The 17886-nt window shown below is 42.7% G+C and overlaps 1 protein-coding gene across 4 annotated transcripts in view; it reads left to right on the top strand.

The window, feature by feature from the left end:
* SOBP (sine oculis binding protein homolog) overlaps positions 1-17886 on the top strand; it is a 166290-nt gene that overhangs the window by 83071 nt on the left and 65333 nt on the right. For 3 of the 4 annotated variants that reach the window (XM_081526864.1, XM_081526867.1, XM_081526866.1), the window contains one exon: positions 13019-13114. The exons of the other annotated variant lie outside the window; for it this stretch is intronic. In XM_081526864.1, coding sequence (XP_081382990.1) covers positions 13019-13114 — 96 coding nt within the window. The remainder of the gene's footprint in view (positions 1-13018; positions 13115-17886) is intronic. 4 annotated transcript variants of the gene reach the window in all.

Raw genomic sequence — 17886 nt, 5'->3', positions numbered from 1 at the left:
GCTCCCATTCTCAGTTAGAATTCCATTGTCTTAAATTCATAGGATGTGTAAATGAAACCAAAAATATAGGAGAGATTTGAAAACAAGCAGGCCCCCTAATGAGAAGTCTGTCAAGTTCAAAGGATGTGCTCTTCACCGTCTCCAAGCAAAGTTTCTCCAACTGCTGTACAAGACTCCCTGGCACACTCCCATATCCATGTCCACTCCCCATCCTCCCTCCCCACCCATTCTTCCCCATCCCTGTCCCATACCTCGAGGGCAGAACGCTTGGAAAGGCCATTGCCCTCAGGTGGGCTCAGCGTTTGGGTCTGCTCAGCCTTTGGCTGTGTTTTTGTTGGTTGTGTTGCCTGTGGTCTAATAGACCACAGTCTCTCTCTCTTTTTTTTTTTTAAACTCTAACAAGTTTGTTTTTAAAATATAATTAAAATTGACCAATGACTTGGCAATCAGGAAGATCAACCTGATGCTTGGAGAGTCTAGCAGACCTTCTTGGTTCTGATGGATCCATCAGTAGAAACCCAAGAAGACAGATGGACTTTGGTCGTGTCCTACAAGAGATTAAAAGCTTCAGGAGAATTATAGGCAAGGCATATAATTTTTTCATCAGAACAGAACTAATTTTGGATACATAGCAATTAAAACAAGGTTGTTGTTGCTGTTGTTGTTCAGTCTCTAAGTTGTGTCCGACTCTGTGCGACCCCACAGACTGCAGCACACCAGACTTCCCTGCCTACTATCTCCTGGAATTTGCTCAAACTCAGGTCCACTGAGTCAGTAATGCTATCCAACCATCTCATCCTCTGTCATCCCCTTCTCCTCTTGCCCTCAATCTTTCCCAGCATTAGGGTCTTTTCCAATGAATCTGCTTTTCACATCAGGTGGCCGAAGTATTGGAGTTTCAGCTTGAGGTCAAAGTATTGGAGATTCAGTTTTAGCATCAGCCCTTCCAGTGAATATTCAGGGTTGATTTCCTTTAGGATTGACTGGTTTGATTTCCTTGCAGTCCAGGGGACTCTCAAGAGTCTTCTCCAACACCACAGTTCGAAAGCCTCAATTCTTTGGCACTCAGCCTTCTTTATGTAGACCACAGTCTCTTGTCAGTGGCGGGGAGGGGGACGGCTTCCATGAACACCTCCATTTGAGTTGCGTTGAGCATCAGTGCTTCACCGTGAAGTAGGGAGACCAGACGGCAAGGTTTTTCCCTCTCCCACCAGCACCCACAGGTTGTTGAGCTGTCACTTCTCTGCCTCCTGGTAGTGTCTTCAGTTTCTCTTGCTCGTCGTCAGCCAGGCTTCCACTGTTGCCCGTGCTGAGGTGGGAGAGCCCCTTGTGGCGTGGGGGCAAGAGCCTGTGCTTAGGGTCGAGATGCCTGCGTTCAGAGCCCAGCTCTGCCTTTATCAGCTCTTTAGCTTTGGACAAGGTATTTACCTTCTCTACACTTCAAATTCCTTGCTGGCAAAATGGAGGTGGTAATGGTAATATAGACCTCATAAGGATTTGCAGGGGGGCTTTGATGAGATGAAGTCTGCAAAATTCTTAGCGTGGTGTCTTGCACAGAACAAATTTGAGTCTTGTGTTACTGTCAGAGGGCCTTCTGTATTGGGTTTTCTTCCTTTGTTGGTGACAGCTCCATGAAGCAGTCATTGAGTGGGAAGTGTCTGGAAGTGATAATGTTCTCTCCAGTGGGGTCCAACCTGTGGTCTTGGAACCTCCATTATCTCTGGGAGATACCTACCAGTTATCTTGTATCTAGAATCACACTGAGCAGTTGAGATCCCAGGGTGCAGAGGAACTGGAAGAGCTAGGGAATTTTGGTACCAGAATGGTTGGGTGGCGGGGGGCGGGGGTGGATAGAGCAAACAGGAGTGGCAGGTGGGGACCGCTCACTGGGCAGAGCACCTGTTCATCTCTTGTTCTAAAAAGGGAGAGGATGTGCAAACCCAGGTCATTTTTTTTGTCTTTTGTTGCATGGACTTTGATTCCAAAATCTACTTCATGGTATAATAATAATGATAGAGGAGCAAGTGTTCACTGAAGTTGTCATCCAAAAATGGATCTCAACCTGATATTCAGCTGTTGGTCTCAACGAGCCTTTCCCTCAACACCAAATTCTGCTAGAATGATTATCTCCCATTTAAACATGACACAACCCCACCTTTTATTACCTCCATTTATCATCTACAGAATGACTAGGATTTAAAACTAAGACTCCAGAGAGTATTGTTTGAGCAGAGATCGTTATTCATGAAGCCTCTGTGCCGCCATCTTTGCATATGGGTCCCCAGAGAGGCTGATTGGCCCTAGGGTTGGAAGCAAGGTAATTTAGACTTTGTTGCTCCAAGCCTGATAATGCCTATATTGATGTGACAGGTCAAGTGGCACATGGATTCTAATTGAAGCTGTCAGGAGGGTCCATCCTGTTCACAATCGCATTCCAACTTCCTGCTCTGAAAGACCCAGAGGGCAGAGCCAATGGATTGGTCACCCTGCCTTTCTCCTTTGCCTGCCTCCAGCACATAAATCTCAGCACCACTCCACATTGGTCAGAACATTTGTGTGGACAGTGCACAGTGACATCAGAGTTTTCCTCCTAGTCCTCATCTTTCTTCATGTTCAGGACAGGTTTATAAACATTGCATAATTTCCAGATCTGTTTCTTGCTAAAGAAATCTTACCTTTAAGGCAAATTGTACTTGACATAACATATTGGATGCTGACCATAAAACTGTCCCAGGCCAGAGCAGTGACCAGAGTAAGTCTCCTGTGTCTGTCTTGAGTGGAGGACCAGAGTGGTGGGTCCACAGCTAAGTCCATGAGAGAAAGCAAACTCCAGGCAGGCCAAGTGCATGGATCAGAGGGTCTACAGCAAGGCCAGAGCCAAGGGTGAAGGTGGAGAGCTGGGAGTGGTATGGAAGTGGACTCAAAGTTGAAGCTGGCAGGGAACCAGTGACAAAAGTGCAGAGTGATTGCTGAGATCAGCCTTGGGGCCTCTGTCATCCTGCTTAGTGGACACCCAGGGGACAGGGTTGACTGCAGCTTAGCATACGAACCATCCAGAGAAGATGTAGGTGACCCTGCTGTATCTGGACATTGATTATGGCGTTTCTTTGGCTGCTGGTGGGAGAAAAGGAAGTTAAATTGGTCTGAGCACTGAACTTTTATCACAGATAACAATTGTGACATCATGGTCATTGAAAAATACTGCTGCTAATTCAGAGTTTATAGTCCTTGACCTCAGAATTAGGAAATAATTCAGAGAGACCTTTTGTTTTCGTTCACAACACATAGCTCTCCATGACCACTATCACTGGGGTATGCCCTTTGAGATATTTTTTCCAGAAGTAGTGAGAGATGTGCCCTGATTCGGCCACTTCCTCTCACATGTTTTCTGGTATTCATCTACCCTTTGTAAGAGCTGTGTGCATATATCACGAAGAAGAGTATGTTCTGGGATGGAGACACAGAGCAAGCTAACTGTCCCAGGACCATGACCCACACTTCTTACATCATCTTCCCACCATATTATGCCCACCAACTGAGCTAAGCAGCCATCAACCTGGTCAGAGTGCATTGCTGATGCTCTGTCTCAGTTGTCCCTAGTAGTGGACAGGGTTGTGGTAATGAGCAGAGGCCCATGAACTGGGCCTTTGGCTCCCCACCCCTCACCCTTCAAGAATCACCACAGTCCAGCCCCCATTTCTCCTCTAGGCAAGTCCAGGGACTCGGTGTCACTAATTTGTACAGGGGGCTCCACTGCTTTGATGAACTGACTCATGTTAACTGAAGTCACAACCTGCACTTATGTACCAGAGAGCTGGGACTAAATGAGATAAGACACACAAACATTTTTTATAGTTTGTATGGCATTTTCTATGGGATTAATAAAAAAATCATATGATAATATTGATAATGCTTTTAGAAATTCACAAAGGAAATTACTAAAGGATCTGAATAGTTGAGTGAACTCTGCAGGGGGCATCCTTCTAGAATTGATGGACTTAGCTGTCCTGATCAACTATCTGAAGGTTATTTAATAAGAATTAGGTTAAAGAGGTTGGTTTGTTTTAAGAATTAATTTTATAGCTTTTGAAGTGCCATGTCCCACAGGTTGTGCAAGAGAACTACTGTCTCCTGCTTGCTCTTGGATTTCTCTTCCTAGGCTCTTTGCAGACCATCCTGCCCCCTTTGATTGTATCTGCCATTAAATACCCTCATTTTCTAATTTCCTTGGTGTATTCAATCTTGGACTGCTAAACCAAAGACTTAAAAAAAACTCCCTTAATAATAAATAATACATAGTTTAAAATTAATGACATTAGTGTTTTCAAGTTATTCCATATTGATTTATTTTTGTCATTAGCAGAGAGGTCATAGAGCATCAGAGTTTTGAGTGGTCACTCTGAAGGCACACTGCCTAGGTTTGAATCTTGATTCTACCACTTGTTAGCTGTGTGACTTTGTGTAAACTATGTAATCTGTCTGTGCTCTAGTTTCTTCATATAAAAATGGAGGTTGGTACTTACCTCCTAAGGTTTTGTTTTGGTGTATGTGTGAGTGTGTATGTAAAATCAGTTAATATGTATCAAGCACTTAGAATGCTGTCTGGTGAGTACATTAGAGCTGCAGGAATGTGAGCTGTTCCTATTAATCCCTGATATTATCCAGAGCAGTATCTTCATCTGGTTCTAGTGTGTTTCTTATTCCCCTTGGAGACCAGGTTGTTTTGGGGGTGACTTCCTATGGATAGTAAATTTCCCCTGTAACATCTGGATCCTTTCCTAGCCTTACAGGTGGGGTCCTGAGGTCTCCTTCCAGTCCTTGCCTGTTTCACATTTTCTCTAATTTCTCAGGTCCATCATGAGAGCTATATATAAAGACCAGGGTCCAGACCCTTTGCCTAGTGATTTCAGAGAACAGAAATAAAAGGACCACCTGAAACGCTCAATTATTTGAGCATTTTATAGGGGTCAATTGGTAGCAAAATGGTGTTATCTGTGGTTCCCCTCTAGGGTCCCAGGGTAATAGATTCAAATAAACAGTGAAAAGTCAAAAGGCAAGCAATGGGCAGAGGCCAGATGTGGGGGAGGGGAGCAGTCAAGGAGTCTGGATTAAGGGTCCTGGGATAATCAGAAGCTGCTTAGATGTAACGGTGGTATCGCTTTAGCTGAGAATTGAAAAGAAGGAGCCACATGCCCCAGTTGCTGGGTCTTACCTGTGGTCACTTTGAAAAAGCAGTTCTTACCAAACAAAGACGCTCAGGTGACCTGACAAAGAGCAGTGCAAGATAAAGGGCCACCTGTTCGATAAAGTGAAAATAGATTTTAAAAATGAAAAGCAGAAACAGGGATTTCAGAACCACTCAGCAACGGCTCTGATAATTCCAGGCACAGCTGTAACACTTGCTGGGTGGAGGATGATATATTTTCGTCCACGTGGTAGCTGTATTTCAGGCTGATGTGGAATCTGTTGCCGTAACTGTCATGCAATCCATTAGGCCTCTGAGTGAGGGCAGCCATTAATCAGGCAGATCAGCCCCACAGCCTCACGTGCTTGCAGCTCTGAGTGGCTCTGACCTGACATCGTTTAAGGCGATGCTTGTGGAGGCCATAAACATGATTCGATTCCCATTATCTTCGTGTTGCATGTTTGTTACCGTTATTCTTTGAAGACTCCAAATTGGATATTAAAAATTTATGATATATATAAAGGTTTGTATGGAGTGAAAAAATAGCTGCAGCAAATAAGTCCATCTCATTCATCAGAGATGTGTGAGCTGTCAGAGGAGCCTAAAGAGGGGTGGAGAGAGCCCCCTGTTTGCCAGCTGAGGAGGATGGAGACTTAGGAGGAACTTTGCTGCGGAAAACAACTTCTCCCTTGGCCCACATGCTAAGTGGGAATTTATTGCTGCGGAAAACAACTTCTCCCTTGGCCCACATGCTAAGTGGGAATTTAAATACGTTTTGTTAAAAGAACAAAGTAAAACGGGCATCACTGCAGGATCCCATAGTCAGCCTTCAGTGACAAGCTAATGAAAGGGAAGGCAAGGGATACAGATGCGAAGATTAGGAGCAGTGTTGAATTGAGTGAGTGCCTGGCTCCACACACCCATGTTTCTGGGTGCCCGGGATATTGTGGAGCAGGGAGCCTGAGGCCAGGTAGGAGTCCCCTCTAGGAGAAAGCTCTCTGCCCAAGCTGCATGCAAACACAATCCTGTCCACGACCCATCTACCATCTGATATTCAGTGACTTGACTATGTACTTACATAGATATAGGCAGTTCAGAGTGGAGAAGAAAGCGTACTTCCAGGCCTTACCTTAAGGAAGGGCAAGGATTAATGAATCCATTCAACATATATGTAGAAAAGGAAATGGCAACCTACTCCAGTATTCTTTCCTGGAGAATCCCATGAACAGAGGAGCCTAGCGGGCTACAGTCCATGGGGTCACAAAGAGTCGGACACGGTTGAGCGACTATCACTCACTCACTCAACATACACGTATAGGGTTGTTCTACAAGGTACTCGCTGAGCATGGGGCCTTCGTACATAATGCACAGCCTCTGCCCTCAGGCAGTTTCCATTTTGGTCGGGAAGATAAGACAGGAGTCCTGACCAGGGTGAGTTACACCAAGGTGTCCCAGATGGACTTGGGGCACTATAACTAAGTGAGATAGAAAAACAGAGCAAAGCACCAGGTTGGTTAATCTAGAAACAGAATTTTGGGGAGGAGAGTTTTGTAGGCAAAGACCAAACGCTAGGCTGACTTTTCTTAGGCAAAAGTCCATCTGGGTGAGAGGTAGAGGAAAGAAACATGTGGGAAAAAGGGATCATTGGCTAAAGTCCAAATTGAGTACTGGATCTGCAAGCTAAGACCCTGATGTCTAACCACATGGGAAGGATGTGTGTTGGGCAGAAGTGCATGGAATAGTGAGGGGTCAAAGTGTGAGACAGATGTGATCAGAGAGCTCCAGCAGAGGCTGAGACTCAACATGGCGAGTACTTCTGTGTTCGGGAGCAGAACACTCACCTCTGGGGACTGGAGTGCAAGGCAGAATGTCCAGTTATTAGGGTTAAAGGATAGGAATTCCTTCATTCATTCTCCATTTATGTGGCCTTAATAATATGACAGAAACTAGATGAGGCCCTTGCAGCTTGCAGCTGAATAGACCACAGTTTCTGCACTCGAGGACCACACTGATTCATGGGGAAGGCAAACACATAGATGGTCATAGTACAGTGCAATGGATGGAGTGGATATAGAGAGGACAGAGAGGTTAGACCAGGAGGAAGAGGTCTCAAATCGGTTCCTAAAGGAGCTGCAATCTGAATGAAGCCTTACAAGATGCCTGCGAATTTTCCAGGAGAAGTGGGGAGGAGAGATGGAGTCTGGTTTTACCCTGGGAAAATGAGGTAAGGGGCAGGAATCCAGCTGAAGGGAATGGGACTTTCAGTCATGAGGAACTGGGCCACTGAGATGATAATAACTGGGCAGTAACTCCAGAGGCCTCCCTGTGCTGTGCCAGCCCAGGGCCAGCACTGGCTGCACTTCACTGAGAGGTGAAGACACTGGGCTGATGCTTCCATCAAGTTCACAAGGATGTTCACCGCACACTGAAAGGTCATGTGGCAGCTGCCATCCATTCCTTGCTGAGCTTCCTCAAGACAGCGTGTGTAGACATTTAACAAAGGAAGGACAAGACCAGAAATGATACACCAGAAAATGAAATTCCAAGGGTTTTTGGAAGTTGTCTCCCCATGATAAATTCCATTTCTCTTGATAAACTGATAGAGTTAATTCATCTTGAATTTTAAAAATATATTTTATGGCGTCTGGTTCCAAAAATTAGTTATAAAAAATATATATACATATATATGTATTTTTTGCTCTACAACTCTTCATCTCTAAGCTTATTCCCACAACTTTGAGATGCACTATTTTTGATGTTCCCAAGTCACCACACCACATGTGTGAGCTGACATGTGCTACATCTGCTGAAGAGTTGCAAAGCAAAGTCTGGAAGCTCTGCAGCACTCTCCCAAGCTCTGATTCTAGGCAGAACCTTTCCTTGTTTTCGAAAGATATTCTGAAATCACAATGACACAAAAGTGTAAAACCCCTTTCATCACAGGGAGGTATTAACTCTGAAGCCTAGTGTTCTTTCCACATGAATGGCAACAGTATTAACCTTTTCATTGAGTCAGAGACATCTCGCTTTTCTGGGTAGGTAGTGGAGTTGTTTTTAGAATGTTCCACGTTTTCTAAAGGAGTCCTCCACAGGAGAAAAAATGCTAACCTTGCTTGGATCTGCACATGACACCAAGGCTGTAGCCCAAAGGAAGAAGTGGATTCTTTGAAAGAGAACTAAAGTTTGCTATATGTAAGAATCAATATTTAAAAAGTAAAGCAGTGATGATTCACAGGGAGAGAGAGGTGACTAAAAAGTTGTTTAAGCCAGAGGTGTTTGAGGTAGAGAGGCAATTAGTCTAAGTTTCTCACATCCGTGCATGCTAAGTTGCTTCAGTTAAGTCCCGATTTTTTGCAACCCTATGGACCATAGCCTACCAACTCTTCTGTCCACGGACTTCTCTAGACAAGAATACTTGAGTGGGTTGCCATTTCCTTCTCCAGGGGATCTTCCCAACCCAGGAATCAAAACTATGTCTCTTATGTCTCCTGTATCTGCAGGCGGGTTCTTTACCACTAGCACCACCTGGGAAACCCTTCTCACATAATCTATTATTTATTCAAATATTAGGCATGGCATGAAAATAGATGCATGACTGGCAGCAAGATGGGGAAATCCCTTTGCAGTTTAGTTGAAGGACTTCTTAATTTCTATTTAATGGCAAGAAGTGAAGGTTACTTAGAGTAATAGATCAAAAATGTACCTTTGGTCTTACAATCACATTTGTAGTAAAATGTGAAAAACAGCTTCCCATTTGCTTTTCCCCATAGTTGGCATAAATATCTAGCATATTAGTCAGAATAAAGCTGTTGAGAATGAGACACATGGAGAGACTTAGTTCATCATGATGTGTGTGTCTTGACGTTGCTTCTGTCCAAACTGGTCACTTTAAAATGAACTCAGACACCAACATGGTCTTGTGGCCCCAGTAGTTACTAAGAGCCCATGGCAGTGGTCTGCCTCGAGAGGGACAATTAGAGGGGGCACTGTCTGTAGAGAATTCAAGAACAGTAATAAACCAGCTAAAAGTTGATCTGCTTTGTGTTATTACCATGAGCAGTGATTTCGCAAACTCCAGTGTTTGCACACCCTCCCTACAGGGGGTCAGGGGCTCCCTCTGTCCACCTGGGTGCCATTGTCTGCCACCCAAAATGAGGCTGATGCAGAAGAAGGCACTGGCTTCGATATATAAGAGGTTATAAAACATACTGAAGTGAATCTGCATGTAGGATAAGGAAGTTCAAGTGGGTTTTATCTAACGTTGCCACAGTTGATATGGAATGATAATGAAGCTCGTTCCTACAGAGCACTTACCAGGCTCCAGTCAGTGACTGGTACCAAAGATCCAGTGGTGAGAAGCCCTTAGGAAACTCACAGTCTAGTGGGGAAGACCAAAGTCATAGCAGCCAGTGTAAGGGTGCGTCTGTGTCAGGCCTAAGAGAGGCAGATGGGAGCTATTTGATTTGGTTAGTGAGGTTCAGGAAGGTCTTTTTGAGGATGAGATATAGTAGGTCTTCCAAGATTGTCACACTAGAAACTAAAAATAAATAGATTTTTATTTTTGCTTACAAACAACTAGCCATGTGGGGCTTCCCTGGTAGCTCAGTTGGTAAAGAATCTGCCTGCAGTGCAGGAGACCCAGGTTCTCCCAGGTGGAGACGATCCCCTGGAGAAGGAAATGACTCCAGTATTCTTGCCTGGAACATCCCCATGGACAGAGGAGCCTGGCAGGCTAAATCCATGAAGTAGCATAGAGTCGGACACAATTTAGTGACAAAACCACAACTAGCCATGTAATCTCTTAAATCTTCAGAGTAAGCCCCACTGCTGGGTCCACATTCTGGATCTTCTTAGTGTTGCATAGCTGTTCACTCCAGAGGGCCTGGGGCCTGGCTGTAGACCATCCAGGTTCACTCAGGGTCTCCTCTCAATTCTCCCCTCCAGGCAAACTTCTTATATCAGCGCTTCTTGGGCTGCCTGTGCATTACTGTTACCTGAGAGCTTAAAACAACAACAAAACCCACCCAGGTCAAGGCCCAATTAAATCAGAATCTTGGAAACCTGGCGGGGTTCGGGGGGGTCAGGCACCAATATGTTAAAAACCACTGCAGATGATTCTACTGTGTAGCCAGAGCAGAGAACTACTGCCTTAGATGGATTCACTTAATTTCACTTAGGCTGGTAAAAATAATTTAAACTTTTACATTAAAAACAACTTGAGAATGCAAAGGAGATTACTTCCGTGAGAGGTGTGTGAGTGCTTGTGTGCGCACACACACATGAGGGTGATGGTGCTGGGTCTCCCTGTATGTCGTGTGCTTTCCGTCTCTGGTGTATGGTGGAAACACACTGAATGGCTGAGGGATGGAATTTCTTAGACTCAAGAATCAGGTTGATTGTCAGAGGCAGACAAGCTCCATGGAGTGTGATGCAGAGGCAAATACATGGCTTAATAAAGGAGCAAATTTCTGCCTTTCTCTCTCCACTCCTATCATTCCAACCCTCCTTCTCCTTTGTTTTCCCCCGCTGTTTTATTTAACCTCATAATTTATGAGGCTTTATATAAAATCTATGGCCCCTTTGACGAAGCACATTAAAGTCTTAATGGGTTTTTTTTGTCCTTTAAAAACAGAAAAAGCATTGTGAGCACCTTACATGTAAGTGGAATGAATGTATTTTTGCCACTAATGTTGAAAATATCCCCAGGCATCTGGTGTGTATGAATGTGTATACATAGTACATGCATAATAAACATATTCCACCTTATGAATATTTATACACAAAATACATATATATTGAATATAGACATATATATGTAAATAGTAGCCCTTGCAAACTGTATGCAATGTATGTTTCCAAGCATTTGCATCATGGTGCATCAGAACTATAATAAACCTATCACCAAGTTTAGCATATTTTGAGGTGGCATTTTTCTACAGAGTTGTGCTTAGGTCTAGTTACTATCCATGTATGGGGTTTTTTTCATCACTGAAATGTTTAAGCACTAACTGAAAGTAAGGTGCTGGGCATAGCAGAATAAGAAAGGTGAAATAGATGTGGTCTCTGCCTTCAAGAGACCTGTACCTCTACAGAGTGCCTTAAAATTCACTTAAGAATCTGACTTGTTTGCTACTCATTGGCATCTTATTGCTTTTTATATTGCTGCCTTTTATGTATACACTGTGCTTAAATGGGCTCCATTTAAGGCTCTATTGGCTTACTCTCTGATGTAGCTGCAAAGCAGGACTGATGCTGGGAGAAGAAATATCATTGGTTCCAGTGTCTTGATAGCCATTGAAAATGAGCATGCTTACACTTTTTTCTTTGTCACAGATAGTCCAATCCTGCACCTACATTTTCATTTTACTCTGATTTGGTGGTGGGTTGGGGGGAGGAGGTACAATTAAAAGGCACAAAATCCCAGAGATGTTTGTAAATCTCAAAAATACTTCTTGTAATCCCAGTATTCCTACCATGACAATCCACTTGCAAATTCCATCAGTTCCCTCCCCGCAATAAATAGCAGAAGCCTTTATTAAAGACAAGCTTCCCCTTCTAAAATGTACAGAATAGGGATCCCTTTCTAAAATGACAATCCCTAGTCTAACTGAGAGCTCTGAGTGGTACTTTCAGGGGCAGCTTTCACGCCATTAAAAGAGAAACAATACTCGGCGCTGTCACCGCTCTGTGCCGATGTATGCTCATTGTTTTCTCCCCCTCAATCCATACATCACAACAGGTAGTTCTCAGCTGTTCCCCTGGTGCCAGACATACATTTTATCTAAAGAGACAGCAGACAGAACTACCTGCTGCTTCCTGTGCGGCTCTCCCTGTGTTTCTCTCCTTTTTCCTACTTCACTTGGGCTTTTTAAAATCAGCTGGCAGGGAGCCAGCAGCTCATCATTTTAATGCAGTGCAAAATGGAATATGCATAATTATATGCAAGCCATATGTGAGGGAGACAGCTCAGCTGTGAATTTCAGAAGGGCCAGGAAAGAGAGAGCAGTTAGGGCTGAGATAAGAGGAGAGCAGAGCGGAGGGCGAGTGTCACCCAAATGGATGGTTTAATGAGTGCGCTGCGGACACGCCTCCTTTCACCTACCGTTCTCTTCTCTCCAACTCCAAACCAGAAACTGATGGAGATTAGAAAGGGAAAACTGTATGCAAGGGGTATTGCTAATGGGTTCTGTTAATGTCTCCATTTAAACTTCAGCTTTTTTAATTAACAGTGTAGAAGAAAATAACCAGTAACTTTTAATGCAGCTTCTTAATTAAATCTTTATTATTTTTACTGCATTTGATTTAAGAATCATTGTTCTTACTAGATCATTGCTCCTTTCAGATCTTTATTTAAAAATTGAGGGGAATCAGTTTATCTCTAATAGTATGACATTGCAAAATATAACTATGCAAATTGCTTTTCTTATGGCCTTGCTATTAGAATTTTTTAAAAGTGCATTATCTACAGATTGCTTAAGCATGCCAAAAAGTTTAAACACGTATGTATGTCAAATAATCCTAAATGTACAAAAAAAAGCCACTGGAAGTCTGAAGTGGTGGTAATTTTCAGCAAAATTATTTGATTTTGTTTTGTTTCGTATCATTTAAAGTATTACACCACAATGAATTTGCATGTTCAAACTGAACTATGTAAAGAAAAATAAATCCCAAATTTTGATATCTAAAAGGCGTACTGCGTATTTAAACAAATTTCTTAATGATGTTGTGATTTCTGGATTCCCGTTTGTTTAATGATCTGAGCTGTTATGCTTTTAGCTTTTTTTTCTTCCATTATTTGTAAGTCCCTAAATAGGCCATTATATTTCCCTTCAGGCTAGAGATGAAGATGGACATGCTGAAAATTTTCCCCAGCAGCACTATGCTAAGGAAACTCCAAGGCTTGCCTTCAAGAATAACTGCGAACTACTTGTAAGAATAACATACTTACAACAAGTCTAGAATGTTACTTTAGCACAGTGAAAACAGTTTTTGAAAGGGTTTGTTCATTATTACATAATTTTTGAAGTATTGTAGTTTTTCTGTATAGAGTTCTTAATGCTAATTCTGATATCACTGAATATGAAGTATAAGATCTCAAATTGTTTGCACATCTTTTATATCTGATTATAGAGCTTGGATGGCCCTGTCTTTATTAGTTTGTTCTGTATAATAGTTGATTAGCAGCCATTTGGAGAATGGCTAGTAAAGTTAAAAATATAGAGAAAGACAGTTGATATATGTAAGCTTGGAGAGAAAAAAAAAACACAACAATTCTACCCCCTTCCCTCCTCCTACTTCCTAATTGTACACTATTTTAGGTGACAACATGGTAATATTTTGTTCTGCTAGGAAAGATAGCAGAGTTGACACGCAGTACTCCCTTTAGAATTCAAGTATTCCTGCACTCTCTTGCCAAACTCAATCAGGCGCTTTCGTCTCCTATGTAGAAGTCAAAGCAGCGACAGGATGCGAGGATGTTTCCAAGTCGTGAGAGAGAGGATCTCAGCTGTGACAGGGACTCTGTTCCAACGCAGGGTTAATTTGCTGTTCATTTTAGCATCTACAGCGAGACAAGATGAAAAGAGAGCAGGAATGCCTATTATATTTCTATTAAATGAATCTGTTGGGACCTAATGTTCTTGATTAGCTTTTGAAAATGAGTGCTCCGCAATGCATTTTCTGTTTACCTAAAGTAAACAGAGAATGAATTGTCATTTATTTAGAGATTCAAACACTGCTTTTGAAAATGAAGCTTTATGAGGGATCTAGCTATGTTGTCCCTAAATGTTCTTTTCTTTTCAATTGCATTAAAGCAAAACATTTGCTCTAACTAAATGAAAACACTGAAAGAGAATGAGGATGCTCACTTGTGACATTCTGAGGTAGTCTCATTTCTGTTTAGTTTTTTGGCAGAACACATTAGGAAATCACACATGTAATAGTCTTTGGACTTAGCTCTGCTACCAACTATTCATTAAAAATAAAATGTCCAAAGAGCAGGAAAAGAGAGAAAAATAGAGTTCTTACTCCTTCTAGCCACAGTAGCTAGATGTTGACAGTAAGAAACTTCTTCCCCCTCCACAGTCTGCATGGTTATGATAGCATCACTTATTCTGTGTGTCGTCCCTTGACCAATCAATCCACAGGCAAATTTACTGCTTATAAATGAAGTTTTTTCCTGAAATTTTAACTCACCTCGTATTTTATCCTAGGGCTCTTAAATTTCCAGGGTTGCTAGTGTTACCTATTTGGAGGAAACTCTTTTCATTTATTTCCATTTTAATGTTTCACTCTGTAACTCTGGTTTTCTAGCAGAAGACCATAGGGGCCATTTATACTATGTTTTGGTATTAAAATGCTTTGGGGGATAGCTTACTTCTTTTTAGAGATATGTTTACAATAATATGCCATATTTTACTTTTTTCCTATTTACTGGAGAAACGAATGTGCTTGAGTCCGGGTTGTGGTCACTTTATCCTGGAGAAAGTAAAACATACATGTGAACATCTTTTCCAGCTATCTTTAGAGAAAATATATGTTTAGTCATTGATGTGCTTAAACACAGTATTGTGTTGGCGGTGGTTTCAAGAAATCAGTGCAATCTTTGTCCTTCTAGTAGCTATTAGAAATACTTTATTTTGGTCAGCATAATTTCTTGTGATAAAAGAAAAAAATTAATATATTGAGTGAAAAAACAAGTGAGCTTATTTCTCCAAGGAGAAATGTAATTTTTTTCAGCTGCAAGAGAAGCGATGGTGTTTGGCTGGTTATGAATCTCTGAGAAGTTATGCTTCTCTGTGAAAGAGATTTTGTTCTTTCATAAGAGAGGAAGTCCTTGGAGTTTTCTTAGTGCAGCTTTGGGCAAATTTAAAAGACTGTGAAAGAAGATTGCAAGCCCTGCTCCAGAGGGCTTTTCTTAGCTTGAGGGTGAGTCTGCCCTCCTGTGCAGTTCACTATAACAGGCGTGGGTTTAGAAAGTGGGGGAGCTCTTTGAGGGATGGTGATGTCTCTTGGGAGAAAGCTCTGAGGGAACAGATTATTCTGGGTTCCCAGGTGATCAGGGACACGTGGCTGGAAGATTAACCCTCTGGGCCACAGCTGCTGACAGAAAGTGCCCTGGCCAGGTAGACAGGACATAGCCTCTGACTCTGTTACTGACCTCTTCTTGGAAGAGGAGGAATATTAAGTAACCTAAACAAAAGCAAAGTCGAAGCGATGCCTAGAATGCACAAGTGTGTGTAATCAGAAGGCACTGGCAAAGAAAGCATTGGCTGAAAGAAAAATTTGCCATGCAACTGTCGATTTCCTGTAGGTATTGATTTGCCCACTTAAACCTCACACTATGATATGTGCCTTCACACTTAATGTACAACACAAATGACTAGATATTTAGCTTGGTGGCCAAGATTCCTTGGTTGGTGATTGGGCAGCAGTTTCCTTATGATTTTTATTAGTTTTGAAAATGCAAGGCTGTCAAGATGAGTGACATAAGATAAAACTTGCATATTATTTGATACATCACAGTTCACTGTGGCCCCATCTACCATTTCATAAATAGATGTGTATACACACACACACACACACACACACACACATGCACACACACACACACACTCCTCAGGGTATTTTGCTGGTCTGTCTAAGCTTATGACCAAAGCAAATAACTCACAGTAAAAGACAATGTAGGGAATTCATATCCCTGAACAATACAAAAACATGGAGGACTTCCCCTGTGGTCCAGTGGTTAAAACTTTGCCTTCCAATGCAAGGGTGCAGGTTCGATCCCTGGTCAGGGAGCTAAGATCCCTTTGGCAGAAAAACTGAAACATAAAACAGAAGCAGTATTGTAACAAATTCAATAAAGACTTTAAAAATGGTCCATATAAAAAGAAATCTTTAAAAATCAAAAACAATACAGCCACATAGCTTATGGGAGCCCAGAGGAGGCAGCATTTAGAGCCAGCTTTGGTGACCAGCACTTGTCCCAAATTACAACTCTGTTGCTGATCCCTTTACCATTATTGCCTCATTCTTTTGGGACTAGAAGTCCTTCTTATTTCCCCTATTAAAATGGGGAGGAGGACCTTGATCATACCAGGAGCTCACACCTTCTTGTTAGTCAGTACTTGCTCATTCTTGAAAGCCACCTTGGGTAAGCCCTAGCAGTGCGTTAGGTAAGAACTGAGGCCCAAGTGTTCTTCAGAGCAGTCCAGAGAATACAGAGAACATCAGTGTATTTAGCTGCTGCTGCTGCTGCTAAGTCGCTTCAGTCGTGTCCGACTCTGTGCGACCCCATAGACGGCAGCCCACCAGGTTCCGCCGTCCCTGGGATTCTCCAGGCAAGAACACTGGAGTGGGTTGCCATTTCCTTCTCCAGTGCATGAAAGGGAAAAGTGAAAGTGAAGTCGCTCAGTCATTTCCGACTCTTAGCGACCCCGTGGACTGTAGCCTACCAGGCTCCTCTGTCCATGGGATTTTCCAGGCAAGAGTACTGGAGTGGGGTGCCATTGCCTTCTCCGAGTGTATTTAGGAATAAGGTCAAAATATAGTCAAAGATGTGCAGAAACCAGTGTGGTGTAATTTGGTTGGAAAGAAACTAGGTTTAGGAAGTCTGAAAGGGCAAGGGGAAAGCAGCCTATCTTCTTTAGTTCCACATCACAGATCATTACCTAGGCAGTCTGATTCCTTTTGTCTTTTCCTTAGGCTGTTGAGGGTGGCAGTTTTGCAGAGGAAGGGGGAGATGCCCTTAGTTGGAAGTGCATAGGTGTGTGCACCAGTGTGTGCTCAGTCTCTAAGCCATGTCTGACTCTTTGAGACCCCATGGACTGTAACCCATCAGGCTCCTCTGTCCATCGGATTTTCCAGGCAAGAATACTTGAGGGGGTTGCCATTTCCTCCTCCAGGGGATCTTCCCAACCCAGGGATCAAACCTGCATCTGTTGCATTTCCTGCATTGGCAGGCAGATTGTTTACCACTGAGCCACGTGGGAAGCCTTCTTAGTTGGGAGGTTAAATAGAAATAGCATCAGAAAAGAATTCTTTCTGGTCACTTACAATGCCAGTGTAGGGAGAAGGTGAAAACTATTTTCATTTTGTGGCCTTGTATATAGACCTGGTGGAGAGGAGAGATGCTGGGCAGTTCTATGGGCTGCTTTGTCCATCTGATTTCCTTGTGGAGGCAGAGAGGTGGATTATAAGAGTTGGATGTTGCCTCTAGGCAGAACTTCTCTGTGTTAATTCAGTGTTCAGTTAATAAGACATTACTGAGCATCTTCTATGTATAAGGCATTATGCTAGACAGTGTTTGTAGGGGACAGAAATAGAGAAAGACAGTCCCTTCCCTGAAGGAGCTTAAATTCAGTAGGAAGAACAAGGATAGACAGTATTGTAGTCATCAGGAACATGGGCTCTCTGGTCTTCCTGGAAGTTAGAATTTTGTCTGATTTATACCACATCGCTCTGATGGTATAGCAAAGGATCATAGGCACAAAGGCTTAACATTTATGGTGACACATCTGACATCATATCATATTGAATCACCATTGCACATATCATATTGAATCGCCATTGCGCCTCATGGACCTCTTTGCATTTCGGATCTTCATCTGTAAAATGTGATAATAAAAGGTAATAGCCTCGAAGGGTACTGTCAGGATTGAAAGTGATGACACATTTAAAGTGCCTGGTACATAGTAACTTTC

This window comes from Giraffa tippelskirchi, chromosome 9, assembly GCF_054371585.1.
Source record: "Giraffa tippelskirchi isolate mGirTip1 chromosome 9, T2T-mGirTip1v1.2.pri, whole genome shotgun sequence".
Lineage (NCBI taxonomy): Eukaryota > Metazoa > Chordata > Mammalia > Artiodactyla > Giraffidae > Giraffa > Giraffa tippelskirchi.
The sequence above is the reverse complement of the archived record's forward strand: the minus strand, read 5'-3'. Positions and strand labels throughout refer to the sequence as shown.